Source organism: Pleuronectes platessa, chromosome 7, assembly GCF_947347685.1.
Source record: "Pleuronectes platessa chromosome 7, fPlePla1.1, whole genome shotgun sequence".
NCBI lineage: Eukaryota > Metazoa > Chordata > Actinopteri > Pleuronectiformes > Pleuronectidae > Pleuronectes > Pleuronectes platessa.
The window spans coordinates 10,607,221-10,628,440 of record NC_070632.1 but is presented as its reverse complement, the minus strand read 5'-3'; the positions used below and the strand labels follow the sequence as shown (position 1 = coordinate 10,628,440).

At 42.5% G+C, this 21,220-nt stretch overlaps 2 protein-coding genes across 6 annotated transcripts; both read right to left on the bottom strand.

Annotated features, from left to right (window-relative positions):
* Positions 1–1,681: 1,681 nt before the first annotated feature.
* LOC128444356 (S-adenosylhomocysteine hydrolase-like protein 1) lies at positions 1,682–11,188 on the bottom strand. 4 transcript variants are annotated; one of them, XM_053426805.1, is made up of 17 exons: positions 10,875–11,188; positions 6,840–6,951; positions 6,194–6,331; positions 5,970–6,070; positions 5,637–5,739; positions 5,448–5,542; positions 5,046–5,152; positions 4,853–4,969; positions 4,714–4,777; positions 4,517–4,605; positions 4,333–4,403; positions 4,138–4,232; positions 3,931–4,029; positions 3,300–3,368; positions 3,124–3,202; positions 2,887–3,007; positions 1,682–2,789 (listed from the first exon to the last, which is right to left on the bottom strand). In XM_053426805.1, exons 1-17 carry the CDS (start codon positions 11,046–11,048, stop codon positions 2,783–2,785), a joined length of 1,641 nt encoding a protein of 546 aa, XP_053282780.1. In that variant the 5' UTR covers positions 11,049–11,188; the 3' UTR covers positions 1,682–2,782. The 4 variants fall into 4 exon arrangements, with proteins under 4 accessions (XP_053282780.1, XP_053282783.1, XP_053282781.1 ...); XM_053426808.1 differs by lacking the exon at positions 10,875–11,188 and adding an exon at positions 10,176–10,239; XM_053426806.1 differs by lacking the exon at positions 10,875–11,188 and adding an exon at positions 9,702–9,813.
* A 2,693-nt stretch (positions 11,189–13,881) lies between these two features.
* On the bottom strand, positions 13,882–20,926 carry LOC128444642 (muscarinic acetylcholine receptor M2). Of its 2 annotated transcripts, none has more exons than XM_053427219.1 (4): positions 20,797–20,926; positions 16,197–16,436; positions 15,134–15,994; positions 13,882–14,636 (listed from the first exon to the last, which is right to left on the bottom strand). In XM_053427219.1, exons 2-4 carry the CDS (start codon positions 16,365–16,367, stop codon positions 14,325–14,327), a joined length of 1,344 nt encoding a protein of 447 aa, XP_053283194.1. In that variant the 5' UTR covers positions 16,368–16,436; positions 20,797–20,926; the 3' UTR covers positions 13,882–14,324. The 2 variants fall into 2 exon arrangements, with proteins under 2 accessions (XP_053283194.1, XP_053283195.1); XM_053427220.1 differs by having other exon boundaries at positions 20,754–20,850.
* Positions 20,927–21,220: the final 294 nt, after the last annotated feature.

Below are 21,220 nucleotides of genomic sequence, written 5' to 3'. Positions count from 1 at the left end.
ATACAAGAGAATGAGGGGTGTCGTTAGATTAGATCGGGTGTGGAAGTTAATGGATCCCCTCATTAATCTCTTACACTAATGGCTGTTTATCAGGGTGTCAACTGTTCCTCTGCAGTAAGTGTATGTTCTTGTGTTGCTCTGTCTGTTTCAATAAAGATATTTCAAACACATATCAACTGCATGGTGCGTTTCAATTCATAGGATTATAGTACAACAGGAAGGAGGTGAATTGCAGAAGTGATGTAAAGTGACCTGAAAGTCAGAGAGACTGAGCCAGAGTTGGGTGCAGGCACACGATTTATTGTCTGTCAGATTTATTTATTGTCACTTTGGTGAAACATGAAGCGGTTGAGGTAAAATAGTGAAGTATTTTTTTTAATTATCAGAGAGAGGAAGAGGAGGAGAGGGAAGAGGAAGAGGGACTGGTGGTATATTTTACTCACCTTCAGTCTGATGTCCCACAAAACACAGTGTACAGTTCAGGAAGGACCTTCAGCCATTACACACACAGACACACACTCACAGACACACACACAGACACACAAACACAAGGAGGCGCTGGATTACAGTAATCCAGGAACGGGGGGGTATTTTTAGTTCTTCATGATCAGAGACAGACAGGGTGCAGCCATCGAGGCAAGCAGGTAATGATTCTCATACGAGCAGCAGTTTATTACGTAGCGTCTGGCAGGAGCCCCCCCCCCCCCCCCCCCCCCCAATGTCCACAGCTCGTCCTGTGAGTGAAGCTACTGTCTGGATCAGAAAGGGTTTCGTGAACTAATATTAAATCAAACTACAACTTCAAACGGCTGCGAAACAACCTGTCGTGGTATTAAAATGAATCGTAACTATCAATGTACCTATTATAGGAGGTCACTAAAATAAAGAACTGACTATGATACGTATGAATAATGATTATTTTTAATTGTTGAATTACATGTTAAGATATTTAAATACATCTTGATCATGTGTTTTTTCTAATTATCACCACAATAGTGATGTGATAAATACTAGTTTAGATTGTATCTATACTATATACATATGGTAAATCTTACCTGAGACAATGATATGATATATATGATGTTTTGTATGTGGACGCTATGGAGATGCAGCATGTTGTTTATTTCTTATTAATTCAGTTTGTCTGTTTTACAGAATTAATAACTGGAATCTGTTTTCACCATTAGAGTCATATTTCTTACAAAAAAGCTCAGTCTTGACATTTATTATTTAAGCGTGATATTTTTATGTTTAAATGCACAGCACCTCAAACACAGACCCTTTTCATTCACCACAGATACAGTAACTGTGATGTGTGTTGACATCGTCACATCATGGAGACATAGAGAATTTTCTTAATCCCAGTAACATAAACCATTGAATTTAATGTTGAAGATATGTTTAAGTTTAAGGTGAAGTTAAGTTGAGGTCAAGTTTAGGTTTAGGTTAGAAAAGTAAGGTTAAGGTCTGCAAGAGAGTGTGAATGTGTGTGTGTGTGTGTGTGTGTGTGTGTGTGTGTGTGTGTGTGTGTACGTGTGTACGTGTGTGCTTAAACATGTAAGTGTGCTAATAGAAGGAAAGTAGCATTGATGACCATTGTAATTATCAATCAGAGAAATGAATGCTCCTACGCCACCTAGCGGGCAAAACAGTCTCCCATAATTACTGGATCACTGAGCAATTTATCATTATTTAGAGTTTAATAGGAAACTTAAACAATCTGTATTTGATAGAAGCACATTTCTGCCACTGTGATGAACATTTTTTAAATCCTGTTAATCATTATATTCACAAACCTTCTCAAAAGTATGACTTAAAGTAGAATCTCATAGTTATGACCTAGCATGTCATATATTTATCAAATATATGAACGTTATTCATTAGACATGTATTTTAAAAGTCACCTGACACTCTGCTCTTTGCATTCTGAATTCTTTTGAATGGGATTAATGTGAGTTGCTTTGTTTACAAACACATACAATTCCGTTCAATACAACCACTTTAAATGTGTTATACAGGACAGATGCTCGACGCTCAGATCATGTATCATTAATAAACGCATATAAAGAGATTACAGTTTTTAAGATCAGTTAGCTGCGTTTTGATCATAATTAGGGAATACTAAGTCATAATTTTGAGAAATCTTGTCATTAAAATGGCCTACAGGATCTTTATTATTTTCATCACAGTGGTGAAATTGGGCTTCCGTAATATTTTCATAGGGTTTGATCTTGAGACTGTTTCTGACACCAAACAAAGAAAAATACTGTTTTGACTGTTACACATTTAAACATTTTCTGATACACAATTTACTTTATTGCTTTATTAGAATTATGAGACAGAAACACAACGAGAGGCTTTCAATAAGGGCTAAACTAAAAATATTTAGTCATAGGCCATGTGATCATTAGACCATTTTATATGTATTAATGTGTATATGTGTTCTTTTCTCAGTGATACGTTGTTGTTGGTGAAATTACTGATTCCTGCTCCTGTCAATGAGTGTCATTATCTATGATTCGAAGTGAAGATAAAAAAAAATTCAGCTCTTTGTGTGTCTCTTTACATTTTGTTAAGTATATTCTGGATTTACTGTCTAACTAGGAGCAGTTCAACACATAAAACAGATGCAACCACACATACACACAGAAAAACAAGTGACGTCATCGTGAAAGCGAACTTCACACAGGAGGGGGCGCCAGTGCTCTGCCCACAGGACTTGGAGTAACATGAAAATCCACAAGAGCTTGACTGAAGAGCTTCTGTCCTTCAGCTTCACAAGTTAATACCTGTTTAAACATATATATATATGTATATTATTCTTATCAAATACAAAAAGGCCAACGTGTGCATTTTTTGTCAGAGGAAGAGTGTTCACGTCCTCACCTGTAGTAGTTTGGTTTGAAGGGCCCTTGCTTGCTGATGCCCAGGTACTTGGCCTGATCTTCATTCAGCTCTGTGAGGTGAGCCTCAAATGTCGGCAGGTGAAGACTGGCCACGTACTCATCTGAAAAACACATAAGGATACACTTCATTATGTTTAAGTCCACGTCACCTTCTGCCTGAATACACCAGGAGAACTGTAGCGGTGTGTGTTTCAGGCTGTTTGAGCAGAGGACTTGCCGATCTTCTTGGGCATCAGGTAGACGTCCTGTTTGTATCGTCCCTCTGGAGCGTTGTACAGCTCTATGAGAGCCAGCGCCTGAAACACAAGTGACTTTTGTTACACGTGAAGAAGAGTGAAGAGATCCCTGTGTTCTTTTATTAAGTTAATCCATAAAAAAGCTGCATTATCGTACCTGAGTTGTAGCAGTGATGGAGAGGACAAAGGACGGCACTGTGGAGCAGCTCAGATTCAGCAAACGGCCCTGAGAGGAAGAATTGAAGACTGAAAATAACATAAAGAATGTGACAGAACCCATCGATCATAACCTCGCGGATTGTGTATTGAAGAAATATAAACTTTATCAAGAGGGGCATTCAGAGTCATGTTAAAGAAACTGAAAAATCCCGGTTCTTTCCAGACCTGATCTGTCCAGTATATTAAACTTTATCCTGAGAGACAAACAAACAAGCAGATGAAAACAAGTCAGAGGTTAAAATGTTTAGGGAAATCTCTTCTTGCTGCTCGACTCATCAGCACCGAGCCCTTCAATGACAGATGGCAGTGATATGGGAAACACCATGTGAGAGTTTTCTGATAGGGAAGAACTGAACAAACAAAAAAAGAGGAACTTCACAGACAATGGAGTAACCGATATAGTTTGATCTAATTCAGTGATGTTAGCTGTGTAATAAACAGGAGAGCCAGTTAATTAGAGCAGCGTCTTGAGCCCCTTCAGGATGTTTGTATTTCACAGTAAAAGTGTTTCTGTGTATTATTCCCTCGGTAGAGTTGTGTGATAATTACAGCAGTAACAGTATCATCACCTCAGCCAGCAGGACAATTCTCTTCCCATCGGGCCAGATCACGTGATCCACCTGAGGCCTCACACGCTCCCACCTCAGATCCGCAGCCTGCAAACTCACCTGGGAGCGGAAGGTTTCACACACACACACACACGACCATGTCAACATATAAAGATCTACACACATATATAAAACACACGCAGGATCCCACGCAATCAGTGTTCTTACCACATCTATCTCAGTGTTGGAGTGTCCCATGTTGCAGACGATGCAGCCGTTCTTCATTCTGTCCAGATGTTCCCTCCCCACCACGTTCTTGTTCCCTGCAGAGAAGTATAGATTCAATAAAGCCTGATGAAAATAGACTTTAATGTGTTGTATTCTATTGATATTCTCATTAAGAGTACTGTTTGTAAAAGTCACCTGTGCAGGTGATGATCACGTCCACCTGTCTGACCACCTCACTCAGTTTAATCACTCTGAAGCCGTCCATGCTGAGGAGGGGGGGATTAGAGAATGGGTTTTATTTAGCATATTTCCAGATGTTTGGCTACAGTGTGCGACAGAAGGAAACATCTGTGCTGATAAAAGCTTCCTCCACTCATACCAGGCCTGAAGGGCACAGATGGGATCCACCTCTGTGACGTACAGGACAGCACCCAGTGCCCTGAGGGCAGCGCAGCAACCTTTACCAACCTACGAGGAGAGAGAAGAAGAAAGAAGAGACAGGTGCTCAAATTTAAACTTGATAATTTCTCTTTTTTTTCCTAAAGACTGGAGTTACCCTGAAGCAGTTGTACTGACCTCACCGTATCCACACACCGCCACCTGCTTTCCTCCAAACATGACGTCAGTGGTTCTCTTCAACCTGAGGGAAGAGTTCACCAGTCAGATCCCTGCCCCAGTGTTTGTACCAGTGTAGCATCACAACACGAGTCCTCACCCGTCCAGTATGGACTCCTTGCAGCAGTACAGGTTGTCAAACTTCTGCTTGGTCACTGAGTCGTTCACATTGATGGCCGGGATGCACAGTCTGCCGGCCTTAGACAGCTGGTACAACCTGAGACAGTCGCAGATACACGTGTGAGCTGGAGAATAACGTGCAGGAAAAGACTGGAGCATTGTGGGAAACTGACCGATAAACTCCAGTAACACTTTCCTCCACGATGCCTTTGACCTTCTTGAACAGACTCGGGTACTTCTTGTAGATCCAGTGGGTCAGGTCGCCTCCGTCGTCCAGAATCTGACAAGGAGGACAAAGACAGATGAACTCTGCAACTGCACAATCTTTGTAGCTGTTAAACACAAATCAAAGGTAACGTTCACCAAAACTGAATTAAGTATATTTCAAATCGGTAGGATTTGTTTGATTTGAAGATATTGATTGTTGCAAAGCCATAAAGGGAATGAACACTGTTTTGGCTTAAAGTGCTAAAACATCAACATAACTTCCTGGTAAAAAAAAAAATCAAATCTTTGAGTGAACTGTGTTAAAGAGCTGCACAGTTTCTGTTTGGTGCCCTTCCCACTCACAGTACCATGTTTGGCTGCCAGGTCTCTGCACCGACACATTGGTCAATACACCACCAGAAGTCGTCCTCTGACTCTCCTCTCCACGCAAACACGGAGGTGCCTGAGAGGTTAACGAGAGGCAAAGAGAGTTGTGATGAGAAGGAAAAGAGAAAGAGAAGAAAACGGAGGAGCAGCAGGTAAACATCTGTGTGTACCTCCTTCAGCCAGAGCAGCAGCAGCAGCGTTCTGAGTGGAGAAGATGTTACAGGCCGCCCAGCGACACTGAGCCCCCAACGCACTCAGAGTCTCAATCAGCACCTGTAAGACACCGGCTCAAATGTTCAACTTCTATCAGTCCTCCTGTAAATAATGATAAAATAATCATAATAATAATCATACTGATTTAATTTAAATAGCACCTTTAAAAGCAGGGCCTACAAAGTCTTGTGTGACAGACAAAATGCATTCACGCTGATCATGTAAAAGCAGTAAATACATTGTGTTTGTGTGTGTGTGTCTGTGTGTGTGTGTGTGTGTGTTGCACTGACCGCTGTCTGTGCAGTGATGTGTGTGCAGCCCACAACCTTGGCTCCGGCCAGAGGTTTCTCTCCACCTGCTCTTTTCCTCAGGACCATCAGTGCTGGCATTTCTAAATGCCACAGACACAGTCAGCACAGACATCGTGAACCGTCTCAATAAATGATAAATCGTTTTGTATTTATGACATTTTATTTCTCTTTCTCACATAAATAGGGGGATTGTGTGTTTTCACCTTGTTGTGCGATCTCTATCTCTCTGCGTCCAGACTCAGCCTGCTTGATGCTTTTGATGCAGAAGTCTGAAAAGCCTTTGGAAGTCTTCTGAACTTTGCCTTTGGGAGTTGGCTCATCCTCGGAGCTGTCGCTGCACACTGCACCACAGAAATTAGACATTGTGCATAGAAATATTCAGCTGATGTGCACGTTTATAGCAATGCAGCTTGTTGGAAAGCTTGTCATTGATTCTGTTTGTGTTGTTTCGATGACCTGTTTGGTATGAGACTCCAACCAGGTGAGTCTTTCCCCTGAGCCTTTTGGAAATGAGCCTTTTGCACAAACCCTGGCAGTGACTGACATGTTTGAAAAAGGCTCACAGAGCCGATTCTCATCAAATAAAAGAGACGTCATTCTTCAGAGGACTTTTCCTTTAAATTAAGATTCCTTTAATTTAAGCTGAGGGAGAAAGCAGGGAGGCTAATCCTCAAGGCCTGTGGTTCTCGTGCTGATGGGATCAGAACCGGCTCAGTTTATATATCAAAGACATGTGATTAGAATTAAGTGTGTTTGAGAGTGTGTGAGAGTGTGTGTGTGTGTGTGTGTGTGTGTGTGTGTGTGTGTGTGTGTGTGTGTGTGTGTGGGTGTGTCTTCATGTTTCCATACCTGAGCTGTGGCTGTCTGTAGACGACTGTGAGATGGAGTGGGACAGAGAGCGATGACCTGTCTTGGTTGGACGCTTGTTGAATTCCTCATTCTGGTCAGTGAACTGTATTTGCTGTGGAGACGCAAAAAAAAAAAGAAGAGACACAAACGCACAGAACAAACAGGATGAGAAAGAGGCCATCAGCTGTTGTTCCACTGCAGGTCACAACATGATGATGCAGGCACACTTGCACTGAAGCCCCTCACATCACAGCAGCTTTTCTATTAACCCCCATAATTCTCGTGAACCTCCTCCTCGTGTCCCGACTCCTCGTTGAGTCTGTTGCTATCTCACCGTCCAGTGTGGCTGTGTGAAGGCTGCGCTGCTGCCACACGGATCCCACTTGGCCATGTTGGCTCCCTGGCTGCCAAGTCCGACTCTGCTGCCTGAGCCTGAGGGGTCTGGCTCCAATGAGGGGGGCATGGCCTGCACCCCCCCCCCCCCCCCCAGACACACCCCCAAACCGACCCCACCCCCCAAAAGTACACATGTGCATGAGGTGTTGGAAGATTTACGGCTGCAAGTCTGTGTACAGAGCTACTGTATATAGGACTATACTCCTACACACATACACATGGATTGAGTGGAGTCATTTAGTTAAAGGGATCCTCCACCACTTTAACATGTAAAGATGAGATGAGGTACAGGGAGGAGAAACCTGTTGGTTCAAACTGGTGTGTGGCTCTTGAGGAATCATGGTGAGAACATCAGGGTTGTTGTGGCATCAGCTCTGAGACAAGTTTACAAACTGGCCATGTGGTTGGACAGATGTGGGAATTAGGTCAAATGAAAGATGCTGTTGAATTGCATTCTGGGAAACGTAGGATCCAGTTTGAGTTTAAAAGTCAGCTAATGTCTTAGCTGCACAGTTTTTTACTCTTTTGGTCAAGTGCCCCAACTTTATGAGAGAGCAATGTTAAATTGCTGATGAGTAGTAATCAGAGTTGGGAGGTTTATACTTTTTAAATGTATTTAACTACAGATTACTGAATACATGCCATTTAATGTAAGGTTCTCTGTTAGATTACTCCTGGTACATTTGAAATACTTTGGATTAGTTCCACATTTTCTTTTATTATCATTGCATGTAATAGTGTGATGAATGTGGTATTAACTTCTGACCCTGGACTGACCCTGATTATGATGTTTAATCAGGCATAAAGGATGATGACTCCATTTATCTTGACCCTTTTTCATTTTCCACAGCATTACGTTGCAGTTAAAACACTGAAGTTGCCGAGCAACTAATCCTCAAACACCAGAAAAGGCTGTTAATGCCTTGTCTGTTTTTTATACAGCTTTAAATGGGTGAAGAGAGGATTATATTTAACTGTGATGCTGCACATTGCGAGGAGGTTACTCAAACACATATAGGCTGTAGTTCTCAAATTCTTGTTTATACATTCCAAGACATTTAGGAGATAAGATGTTAAAAGTTAGGAAGCTACACATCTTGCAAGTTTGTTTAAAGATGGTCTCGACAATTTGTTTGTTTGGTCAACCTGCTATTGCTAAACACAATAGCTAACTACACAACTACCCACTACTTTTATATTTGTAGACATTTAAACTATAATCTATTGATTTTAGAATGTCGCTGTATTCTAATTAGCATCTATTTAAGATGTTAGAGTAACTAAATATGTTCCTTTGATTTAGCGTTGCAAATGTGTGAAGCTAAGAGTAAGTGACCTGGAAACATTATAATGATAAAGAGGTGACGCTGAATTAAAACTCGAAGACAGTATCAAGTCAATTATTGGAGGTTCACACCATCAGCCAAACTGAGAAATATTTCCAGGTATTTCAGAAATATTTCTTGCAGCCAACTCTTATTCACTCATGTGACGTTCATTACAGATCTCAAACTGAGCCTTCAAGTCCTCGTTAGCAACAATTAGACCTGAGACCTGTGGACGTCTGAAAGGAGGATTTCTGTGGAGCAGCTTCCTGCTTCCCTCTGACTTTCTGTTATTAGACCACATGAGATCCCAGAGGTCACTCAAGGTGACACAGAGAGCTCAAGCTGAGGTCATCAATTAACAAAGATTGGAAAAAATCACCTCACCCCTGCTTCACTCAGGTTGGGGGCAAAATTGTTTCAGGTTGATTTAATCTATATTCAACAATATTTTATAAAGACAGTTAAAATACAGACTTTTGTCAAATTTAACTTTTGAGTAATGATCACTTGAATACAAACTTACAGAAGCAGGTTCTTACTCAAGCAGCCTCTTAATGTTTAACACAAAAAGTCATTAAGCTGTGACTTGGAGCAGAGTCAAAGTTAACTTAATGGTCACAGAACTGACAGTTTGAATTCAAGGCTGGCTACTGTGAAAGTACAATGAAAAATAATTATTATGTTGTGGTTGTGAAAACAGACTTTTCAGAGAACAATTGTGCATTGAGTTGCTGTTTTTAAGCACAAATAATAATAACGGCTTTTTACTTTCCTCTCCCGCATTGCTCTGCTTTTCTATTACAAGAAAACTCACAGTTGAAGTAGTGAATGAAAAAAACTATCATTATTTTGTGGTTGTGAAAACAGATTCTTCAGAGATCAATGGTCCATTGATTTGCTGTTTCAAGCACAAATAAAGACTGAGGCTGTTCCCTTTCTTTTTCCACATTACTCTGCTTTTCTATGACAGGAAAACTCAAGGTTGTAGTAGTCTAAAAAAGCAAGCATAAAGGGCAACGTTTGTACAAGTATTCCCATTAAAACAGCTTGCACCTGAATGTCTGACTCACTGCCCTTCAAAATAAAACTCCAATTACCTTTTCTTATGAAAATGCCTCTAAAATCAAAGCAGTGCTACCTTGATACAGATGGGCTGCACTGCCTCCTGGTCCTTGGCTTTAGTTATGTTCACTAGACTGTACACTTTCTTCATGCTGGCAGGCGGCTCCCACACTGACCCTCTGAAAACCCTGCAGTGCTGCGAGCTGATGCCGTTGAACCGATTACACAGTAACACAGAGTGACGCTCTACGCCACGCCCGTGCCCCCCAGGCCCAGGTGACAGGTGAGAGAGGACAGAGAGCGGGGAAGTGAATGGAGTCTTTGTGAGGCTCACAGAGGACAGAGGAGAAACCGGCTGCAGATGGAGAGAAGGATGAGAGAGTTCAGTGAACGGATGAATGTGGGTATATGCTCAGTAAAGTGCACTCTGCTCTCAGGCTATATAGGCAGCACATGTATGGCCATACATTCACTTTGTGAATGAGACAGAAAGGAGAAGGCAGCTCCATGTTAGAAGAAACAGGAAAGTGGAAACAAAATGAAGCCTTACAGTCGAACAGTCAGTCGAACAGTCAGTCATCTTCGGTTTCTGCTTATAAATCAGACAATATGATTTACTGTTTTCTCTTTGCTAAATGAGCCAGCAGCTCTGCAGTGTTACTCTTAAAGGGACATGCCCGGTTCAGACCCACCTCTCCACCTCCGCCCTCTTGTCCAAATATGGTATGAGAACCACAGAGTCAGAAAAGGGCTGACAAACAACGATTCACAGAGACATTCACACCCATGATCCCCTAAAAACCTCCAGTCTCCATCAATCTATGGACTGTGGGAGGATGCACCAAGAGAAAACCTACGCTGACATGGGAAGAACGTGTTACCTTCACAAAGGAAAAACCCAAATGAGCTGGGCTTCGAACTGGCAACCTTTTGCACCGCTGTTCCACCATGTCTGTACCTGTTTTAAAGACGGCCCGATTACTGTGCCATTACACTCCAATAGACAGACTCAAAGAGTTCATTATCAGCATCAAATTTCACATAACCCTAGTTAAAATATTTAAAAATACATATACAGTTGTACTCCTCCAGATCCCCAACCAGAGTTTGATGTGTAAATCTGTGTCTTCGTGTCAAACATTGACGGGGGCCTTTCCATAGCAGCTCAAATCATTAACAGTCTGAGCATATGCAGATCCACGCTGCCCGTGGGGTCAGACTCATGACGTTTATCAGTGTCCCTGCTCACCATGTCTGTCTTCAGAGCTTCAGTAACCAGCTCTCCTGCCCCAGAGGTGTCATCTCCGTCTCTGTCCTGACCCTGAGGAGACCACCTGCTCTCTGCCGCCTTCAGCATCTGCAGCAGGTTGGGGCCACATTTCCCTGCCTGATCTGTGGAGCCAGGAGCACCCCCCTCTTCCATCTCTCCATTCAGTCCAGCTCTTAGTTAAGGATAACCCTGAGTTAGAGGCAGGTCCTCCGAGGGGGATCCTGTGTGGTCCTGTTCCTCTGCCATGTCTCCCCTGGCTGCCAGTGTTGCAGTGAGAGTCCTGCTCGTATGACTGTGACAGTAGAGCAGGTGATAGCTCAGCCGTGTGCTGCCCACATGCATGTGGTGTTTTGACTCCAAACAACAGCAGTTCTGGGGTTACTTTGACTAAATGTAAAGTAGATAATTAGTCATGGATGCAGTGTGTACACAGTAAACACTGAAGTGAGCAGGGCTTTTTGACACGGAGCGATATGTAGCCTGGAAATGCAAGAATGTGATTCCTGAGTGCGACTGAAGTGGGATCGATGGAGATGTGGACGAGGGCCCTCGTACAGTCTCTGGTGTTGAAAGTGTCTCCAGTTTATACAAATAAAATACTTAATGTGTTAAGAACCGTGGAGACGCTTCTTGTTTTTGCGTTGTCTTTGATAACATCTGATAACAAAGACACACAACAAGCCAAGGGTTACATCATAAACAAACACACACGTGTTTACATTAAACTCCAGCATCAATAGTGGCCTTGTGGTCACAGACCACCTGCTTGATGAGCCTGATGATAAAAGAGAGTGTAAGACAAAATGGCAAATATGCAGAAATAAACCATATTTAATCAAATAGACTTCTTGTGTTCATTAGGATTGATTGTTGAAGTTTAACATGTTGAAAGTTGGCAGTTTTGGATAATCTCTAAGGGAAGGGTCGAATACTCAAACAGGTTTTTCTTGCCTTTTTATGTTTTTATTTCTGTTTGACTGTTTCTCTGTCTCTTAGCAGGCTTACGTAAAAACCACAGAACCAATTAAATTGAAACTTGTTGGAAGAAAGTGCAGTAGGAGGAATCCATTAACTTCTGGAACAGATTTGATTCAGGAGGCGAATCCAAGTGTTATTTTTCACTTTCTTTATCACTTTCTAAATTTCTCAATAAATAACGCAGAGATCTTGATTAAAAAATAATCAGACTTCTGTAGACTTCTGACATTTGGTGTGGATCTTGATAGTGATCCAGATGTATCTGATCTCAATACATGTTTACACAATATGGTGATAAGTGGCCACCAGTCATTGTTTCTCTACTGTGTGTGGGTAAAAGAAAGATAACTTTGTTCCAACTGTGGTGGCCGTCATTATAAAACCTGCATTTGTTGTTTTTATTTGATTAATTGGATTTTTGTGCTGGAAGGTTTTCTATTCTATTCATTGTCACAAATATTTAATAAATGTGGCACCAGTGCAAACAGCACATGGTTAAAAGTGTTCAGGTTTCCACCAGTGAGCCCTCAGGTGATGGAGAAGGAGAGTCGGTGGACTAGTGGCAGAAACTTGGACAATGGGCAGAAAAGGTCTCTGGTTCGTCTCTGGTTCGACTCCACGGAGAAACAACAAAAAGACGAACCTGGATTGATCTGTCCAAAAATCCAAGAGGATTCTCCCTACCCTGTCTAGCGCCCCTGAGCAAGGCACCTTACTCCCCCAACATCTGCTCCCCGGGCGCCGTACATGGTCGCTCACTGCTCTGTGTGTCCTGCACCAGATGGGTCAAAAGCAGAGGTTACATTTCCCTACCTGCATGAGTGAGCCTGTGCATGTGTTTGGGATAAATAAATGCATCTTAATCTTAAAAAAAAAAATCTTAGGTGTGGAAGTATCAACAGGAACATGCTCTTTATTCCAGTAGAGGGCGCAAAACTTCAACACAGAGGCGTTTTCCCACAGTTGAGACAGAGAAACCTTCTGTCCATTCTTGAGTCTGTGGTCAGACTGTGGGAGGAATTCAGTTTTCTTCCCTTTGTTCTGTTTCTGTGTCTGATGGGAAGCAGGAGGTTTTCTGACACCGAGTCCAGAGGGTGGAGCAGTGGGAGAGGGACACTGTGTCCTGTCCTGTTCTCTCTCTCTCTCTCTCTCTCTCTCTCTCTCTCTAGCCAAATTCTCATTTCTATTCAGTGCAGGAATTTCAGTCTGTGGTGTTAAAAGACGACGGGTATAAATATATCTCCCTAGGTGGCTGGAGAGATTTTCACTGTAGGACCCTTTGTTGATTTTAGGACTTCTCATGGTTTTGCATGATTGCTTGTCAGCAATTCAATTTAAATATCCTTCACTTTATTGTAAGCTATTGTGTCCCTGTCAGGATCCTGTATGAGAGTTTTCTAGAAATCTGATTGGTCTTAGGGCTGCTTTGATCCGATCAGGTGCAGAACATGAGATACCATGGTGAAGAAGTCAACCACCATCTGAAACATGAAAACTTTGAAATCCCAGGTTTAAACCTGAAATGACATCCCTAACCTCATCCTACTTTATAGTACCTGCTGCTAAGGTGCCTCCACAGAAAAACATATTAATATGGCCGTCTCTGTAATATGTGTTCTTATTCCAATGTCATCATTTATCCTTTTCATCAATATGTTTAACCCAGAGCACATTATACACTGTATTAGGTTTATGACAAAAAACCTGATGCTTTGTTTAATGTGTTATCATGACATCTTTTATTTACAGGAAACAGATCATATAACATTTCAAGACAGAAGGAAAGATCTGGACAAATCTCACATTTAGGCTCATTTCACAACAACATGGATTAATTACAGATGTCATGAGCATAATATGACTTGATACATTTATATATAGAGGAGACATGCAGACACACACACACGCACACACACGCACACACACGCACACACACACACACACACACACACACACACACACACACACACACACACAACACCACACACACCACACACATACACACACACACACACACACACACACCACACACACCACACACATACACACACACACACACACACACACACACTTTCTCTCGTCTTGGGTCAAGCAGGTTTTTACAGAATCACAGCTCAGTGTCACTTTTTGCAACAACATGTCAACAACACAGTGTATTTTTCATATTTCTATTTCTACTTCTTTTTACAGTAGACTTACACTTGTATCACATTAACTACACGTTTAATGCTGAGGTAAAAATGAGGTTGCATATCAAACAACATACTGCTGAAACTCGTGTTGGAGGGATCCTGACAAACAAGTCATTAGAATTTAAGTATGATTATGAATTTCAAGTGAACAGTGAGAACACATCTACTCCGTATTTCCGCAGCGTGCTCTCTCGAATATTAGTGTCATCTCACAATCACATATTGACTCCATCACCCACGTGAGTCCGTGTTTTAACGCTCATCGTGCTCCACGTATTTTCTTGTACTGGCACAGAAGCAGGTGCTTGAATGTATTTTTGAAGGTGGCGTTGCAGAGGGCGTAGCAGGCTGGGTTGATGGTGCTGTTGATGTAGCAGAGCCAGTAGCCGATGGTCCACAGTGAGTTTGGGATGCAGATGGTGCAGAAGGTGTTGATCAGGACCATCACGTTGTACGGTGTCCACGTGACAACAAAAGCGACCAGGATGGCCATGATGGTGCGCGTCACCTTTTTCTCCCGGGATGAAATGCCCCTCCTCTTCCACTTTGCCACGGCGCTCTGCTTTGTTACCTGGAAAAGGAGATTAAAAGAGGATAAACTTTATTTTATTTATTTTTACTGTATTTTATAAACTTGTATTGGAAATGTTAACCTATATATTTGCACAAAACGATCTTTAGCATGATTTTCAAACCAGCTGACAAATTTTGGAGCCAAATTGAAATCGATCAGCAGCCACCAATTACCATGTGGGAGCTCTTTAAATTTCAGAGGCTCGCCTAGAATGAATCTGCGACTACTACAGCCCATCAGATTGGACCAGAGATACCGGTTGGGGGGGCTAAAGATCATGTAGTATATGACCCCCTGTTGCCAGTCAGTCATGTTGTATGAAATCAACAACTACAAGACTCCCGATCACAGGAGGGCAAGTCATGTAGCGTGAACTGGGCAGTGATCCGACGACTTTGGAAATGGTTTTGCTTGAACTTGGTATAAGAGGCAGTGGGTCTATCTTTTAAAACCAACACGGTGCAGTTTTGTGGTTTTAGCAAACAAACATTTACCTTAACCAGTGTCCTTGTGACCAGACTTTGCCTGTCCACCCCTGAGCTCTGCGGGGATGGAGTTTGATTTGTCTTTTTCCCACCGTTTGATCCTGTCTGTGCTGGCACAGGTACAGCAACCATATATTTAGATGTAGAAGCTTGGACGCCTTCAGAGTCCGTCTGGTCACTCGTCTCTTTCTTAGAGGCACCACCTCCGTTCTGCTGCTGCAACATTTTTTTCTCTTTCCCACCTCCGGCCTCCTCCTGAGGCTCCCTTGTCTCCACGCAGTTGCTTTGGGTATCACATGTGTCCACCGGGCTGTGAGAGTGGCCTTCCCCCAAACTGGTCCCCGAGGTCTTCCTGCTGTCCCTCCTCACGCGGCTGCGGCTGGCCTTGGAGATGCGCCAGTAGAGGTAGATCATGATGGCCACTGGCAGGTAAAAGGCTGCTATGGCCGTCCCGAATGTAACCGCCGGGTTGGAGAAGAACTGGATGTAGCACTCACCTGGCAGCACGGTTCTCCCACCCACGATGAACTGCCAGAACAAGATGGCCGGGGCCCAGAGGATGAAGGACAGCACCCAGGCAGCGGCGATCATCAGGCCCGCCATCTTGGTGCTGCGGTGTGCCGGGTAGCTGAGCGGTTTGGTGACACAGAAGTAACGGTCAAAGCTAATGATGAGCAGGTTCATGACCGAGGCGTTGCTCACGACGTAATCAACAGCCAGCCACAGGTCGCAGACCACAGCTCCTAAAGGCCAGTAGCCAATCACAATGTAGACAGTGTAGAGGTTCATGGAGCAGACACCGATAATGAGGTCTGCACAGGCCAGGCTGAACAGGAAGTAGTTGTTGACGGTCTGCAGGTTCCTGTTTACCTTCAGAGAAACAATAAGGAGCCGGCGGTCAGATCCTAATCTTTTTTTGTAAAACGTAAATTATGTTTTCTCTTTTCTATTAGATTACAACTCTTCGAAGGGGTGCACCCGCTGAAAGTCATATCTCCTAATCTGGCTGTGCTTTCTCAGGATGCTGCAGAAACACACTAAACACGAATGATTAAAATGAGAAAAGTCAAACCTTTATGGAGAGCATGACCAGGATGTTTCCAATGACGGTGATCAGACTCAGAGTTCCGGCCACCAGGACGATGAGCACTATCTCCACAGCCGTGTACTGACTCCCAGAGAAGAGGCTGCTGTTATCGACGCTGCTGATGTTGGTGTCGTGGGATGAATTCACGGTCTCCATTCTGTTTCCTGTTGGTTGTCCTTCTCATAGATGCTTCAGGCGTGGGTCACATCTGTACGACACCTGGTACTGAGAAACACAATGAAAGAATCAGCTTCTACACAACTATTTTTGATACTTCGGACTTTGTGCCACCGTGTGGATTTATCTGCCCACTCAGTCCCAGATGCTAAATCATGCGTAGCTGAGCGTGTACACAGCCGGCAGGTGATGGCATGGTTCTGAGCTTGCAGCTTGGCTCAGGTGTGAAGGATGAACAGGTGGGCAAATAAAGGCTGCAGAAGCTGTGATTAAATATGAACAGCACACACTCATATCAGGAACAACAAGCTGAGGCTGGTTTAGAGTTTAACTGTCAATCTGCAGAGTGGGTGTTGTCTCATATCTGCAAATCAATTTCTACAGTGTCATTTAATTTTAGATATGATGCTGATTGTATAAACTGTATTTAAAAAACTTTCAACCGACTAATATAAGGTCAGAAACGTCCCTATTTTTGTGTTAAGATATTAATGGACCTGAAAGCCATAACTCTGAACCAATCTGACCAGACAGGGCCACCTATACCTCAACTGATTTCATTTTCCATTTAAAGTCACTTAATGCCCTTTGAGAGTATCTCATTTGTGCCTGAGAGCCAATTCAAAAATGTCAAGTTGTTGTTTTGGTCCTGCACGCATAAACACAAGTCATTTCCTAAAAACCTCTCTGCTCCTAGATATGAAAAAGGTGCTGCCAAGAGTTGCACATTTAGATTTTCATTTGGAAAAGCTACTGAATGCTCATGAGTGTCTTGCTTGTGTCTATGTGGCTTTGTCTGTGAAACCATGGTTTTAGTGTCATAGCAGGACAAATTCTCGATGTCTAAATAAATTGTTATGTTCAGAATAATTTGTGCTTTGTGATCAACCTGCTCTGTGAGTTCTAACAGATTTCCTCTGGGGCCACCCACGCTAACAATCCTGCCCCTATGTCGCCGTTAGGTGCTTTGGATAAAAGCATCTACTAAACAATGTATCATATGCAAATGTTATTTTGTATTGCAATGGGTTGTGTTTTATAAAATGGCTCCAGTCAGTCAAACTGACTGCAAAACACCACAATTAAGGCAAAGTATCATTCCAGTTAGCATTATGTTAAAAAGGAAAATGTACACAGCATAACCAATGTGATTAACTGATGTATTCTGATCAGAAAATCAATGTAAAGACACTTAGATGAGAATACAAGGGTTGTTACACACGGCTGAAACCCTGTAAGTGACTCCATTAGACTGCATGATAACAGCGCACTGTACCTGAGATGTTTCCTTCCTGCTTTTACAGATAGACCAAACTTCATTACAGCATCTCTACCAGTATCACTATCATCATGGAACCATTCTGGGGCTTCTGTGTCACAAATGAGATAGAGCTCGAGTGTGTGCGTGACCCGACCTTGACATCTCGTGATTCATATGGGTTTGGGTCATGAGGACGATTTGCTCTTACGGTGAAAGTGGATGATATAATATTGGGGCAAATGTAGTAAGAATCTGGGTTATAAGTTAAAGTGCACGTGCATTAATTATGTGAATTGGACAACAATCTGTTCACATGACCAGATTGAGGGGATTCAAAAGGTGGAGCTATGAATGGGCCATGTAGCAGTGATGGTTAATACAGGGTAAATTTAGGGAATCAGAAAAGTTAGAAATATTATTGGTAAAAAAGTTATGTAAATGGATGAAGAGCTAGGCTAATAGTACTTTTTCTGTCAATGAATTTTATATTTATAAAAGAACATCATCCTTTTAAGGTGCTGTAAACTGCCAAAAGCGGTTTGCTGCTGAGAGTGGGTGGGGGTAATGGCTGTTTGGGAAGAGCCTCAGTCGTCATTGTGTTTACGAGACGTGAGGTTGTAATATGGAGTCCGAGCAGCGCTGCCTCCTCAGGGCAGAATAGACTCTAGTGCAGTGACTCATTAGCGGGAAGAGATGAGCAGGGAACGCCTGACCAGGGAACAGCTAAGTAGCGCAACACAAGGGTTAGCATCAAGTGAAGGAAGGAAGTTTACTGAACTCACAACTTCTGCTAGATTAGTAAAAACCTGCTGTTAATGCTAACGTTTGGTACAGCAGGGAAAGAGACAGGTGAGGTCACCTGGCCTCGGTAACCCAAGCTTGGTGCTAACGGTTCAAGCTAGCACAAGATTCCCCTTGGTCAAGCTGTTAACTTTCAAGTGGCATTGTGGGTAACGTAGGAACCAGGAAGTGTGGAATTAAAATATGGATGATGTGTCCTGCTCTACTGCATCTGATATAACGTAAAAACGTAAAATAGGAACGTAAAATAGGAATACTAAAGAGGAAGCACCAGTACGTTACAACTCTATTTGAATTCAACATTTAAGTAAATCCCTCCTATATGACGATGCTGCTTTGGAGTACTATTTGTTGAATGTGTTTTTAAGAAGCTATCAATACACTGAGGTTAATATCAATTATTTAATCAAGTAAAGTTGCAGAACACTTTCTTGGGGCCCCGAGTTGAGATGAATCGGCCCCACTCAGTGTCTAGGAGGTTAATATGATTCGATGTATAGGTGTCTTTTGCCCAGGCCCCAAAATCCCTAGAAACGCTCCTGCACATTTCGTAACTTACTGTCTAATAAGCCTGTGAAAAGATGTTTATATGTTATGTAATGGCTGCAGAGAGAGAGATCAGGGGATCACTACCTGCTCCCGAGCCCACCTCCACCTACACCTCTGCTCTCCCCTCCACTCACACTAACAGGACCTGGACCTCCCTTGCTGTTGTTCAGGGCGACTGGAGAGAGTCACAGGGGCCAGCAGCATTTCTTTGACAGGCACAGAGGCCACAGAGAGTAATTAGATCCAACAGATGCCGCCTGTGTAACAGCTGTACCGGTAATACGCTGCTCGTGCTGCAGTTCTCTTCTGGCAGCAGGAGCTCCGCTTTAAAACCTCTCTGCTCTCTTTGGGGCTTGTTTGCAGGGACAGAGAGCAGCTGTGGAAACACATACGTGAGAGCCGACATTTCACAGTTTCATCAGAAGACGGATTTAACGACCGCAAGGATCAAAGGGATGACTTTTTTTCATTGTGTCATTGCGAAAGGATTTTATCTTGTAAATGTATTTTATTATTTGCTCGGTCTTTTCAGGACAAACACGTCTCTGGCTGGAAATCTCTTCATTTTGGATGTTTGCACTGACGTGACTTCAACCAACAACTGCAAATTATGTAAAGGTACAAAGAAAGAAATTAACATAAAGCACATACACTAAGTCTGAGCCATTGTTTGACGGTATTTGATTTATAAAAGCAACATTTGACGGATTGGAAATAGCTTTTTCCATGGCAGTATTTTGCAGCAAATATCCTGATATTGTTGCCCTAGTTACTGTAAGTGGGTTCCCTGTGATTCCAAGAGGAGTGGGAAATTTCACATCAACCTGAGCTCTGGCCTCACACTGCAGTGTAACAGAGAAACGAAAAAACACTGAACGTACTGCAAGGGAAGTAGCAAAGCTTGAATAATAAATGGAATAGACTATAAAATCAAATTAAACTGAAATGTGGAACTACAGAGGAAATATCTCAGACAGGAGGGAAAAGATGAAAATGATCAAATGAAAAAAAGGAAACTATAGTGCCAGCAGAACAAGTCCATCTCAGGGGACGTGAGTGGGAGAGAGTTAATGAGCAAAGATTAACAAACCTAACTTCATTTCTTCTCGTAGGCCTCCACAGTTTTCAGGGAGGAGCCGTCTGTTTGAAATCTAATTTACTTTTTAAACACTAACACAGAGTGGGCAGGGGGGATTCCTCGGGAGCAGGGAGACTCTGGAATCCAGAGTCAGGATCTGATGCTGAAACCTTTCAGCTTAGAACAGACAAATGAAGATAAACATTTCTGCAGCAGCCTCGGGGGAACAATACAAACACAGTTCTACTGTACAATAAATAAAAAGTCAGGAACTGGAAAAAGTGTAGGGAGGGCAAGATTTCAATCAATAAATTGATTTATCACATTATATTCCTGTAATCCTCCTTTTTTGTATTACAATGACCCCATAGTGTTTACTTTAATTTCTTCACCGTCTAGTTTTGCAATGAGTGCAGATTATTATTATGAGATTATTATTATGAGAAGATTATCATTATTTTACTTTTTTTAATTTACAGTAGCAGAGAGATTATATGGATACACATGGGATTTGTTTGAAATTCAAAATGTAGCAAATGCACTTTCCAACTTACATATGTGGTAAAACATATATTTGCTCATCTATAGAGTTGGACAACGCAATTTTATAATTTGTATCGAGATTTGGAATTGAAATCTCTTGATAGTCAGGTTAACTTTTGAGGATTTTTCTCACCTGCAGCAGTTTGGTAGAAATCCACGGGGAAATGTCGTCTTACCTCGTCTGTGGGGAACGACGCTGTGGAGCTGTGTTGGTTTTGTCCATGTTCCTGTCACTTCTGTCGACACACTGAAGCAGAGAGAGAGGAGCAGAAAGTAACCTGACGTTGATGTCGCTCCTCCTCTGACAAGAATCAGTGTGAGTGTGTGTGTGTGTGTGTCTGTGTGTGTGTTTGTGTGTGTGTCTGTGTCTGTGTCTGTGTCTGTGTGCGTGTGTCTGTGTGTTAGTGTGTGTGTGTGTGTGTGTGTGTGTGTGTGTGTGTGTGTGTGTGTGTGTGTGTGTGTCTGTGTCTGTGTCTGTGTGCGTGTGTCTGTGTGTTAGTGTGTGTGTGTTTACCAGACAGACTGAGAGTAGGGAGGGGTTATGAGGTCTATCGGTATAAAAATCTCTTGAGCTAGGGCCAAACATTTGTATAAACAAGG

Coding starts and splice junctions, on each gene's coding strand:
- LOC128444642 (XM_053427219.1), bottom strand. CDS start 16,367: ATGGAGACCGTGAATTCATCCCACGACACCAACATCAGCAGCGTCGAT. Junction 15,995..16,196: donor TGGTCATGCTCTCCATAAAG/GTTTGACTTTTC, acceptor GTTTCTCTGAAG/GTAAACAGGAACCTGCAGAC. Junction 14,637..15,133: donor TCACAAGGACACTGGTTAAG/GTAAATGTTTGT, acceptor CTCCTTTTCCAG/GTAACAAAGCAGAGCGCCGT.
- LOC128444356 (XM_053426805.1), bottom strand. CDS start 11,048: ATGGAAGAGGGGGGTGCTCCTGGCTCCACAGATCAGGCAGGGAAATGT. Junction 6,332..6,839: donor TACAGACAGCCACAGCTCAG/GTATGGAAACAT, acceptor TCTGTGGTGCAG/TGTGCAGCGACAGCTCCGAG. Junction 5,543..5,636: donor TGCTGCTCTGGCTGAAGGAG/GTACACACAGAT, acceptor TTAACCTCTCAG/GCACCTCCGTGTTTGCGTGG.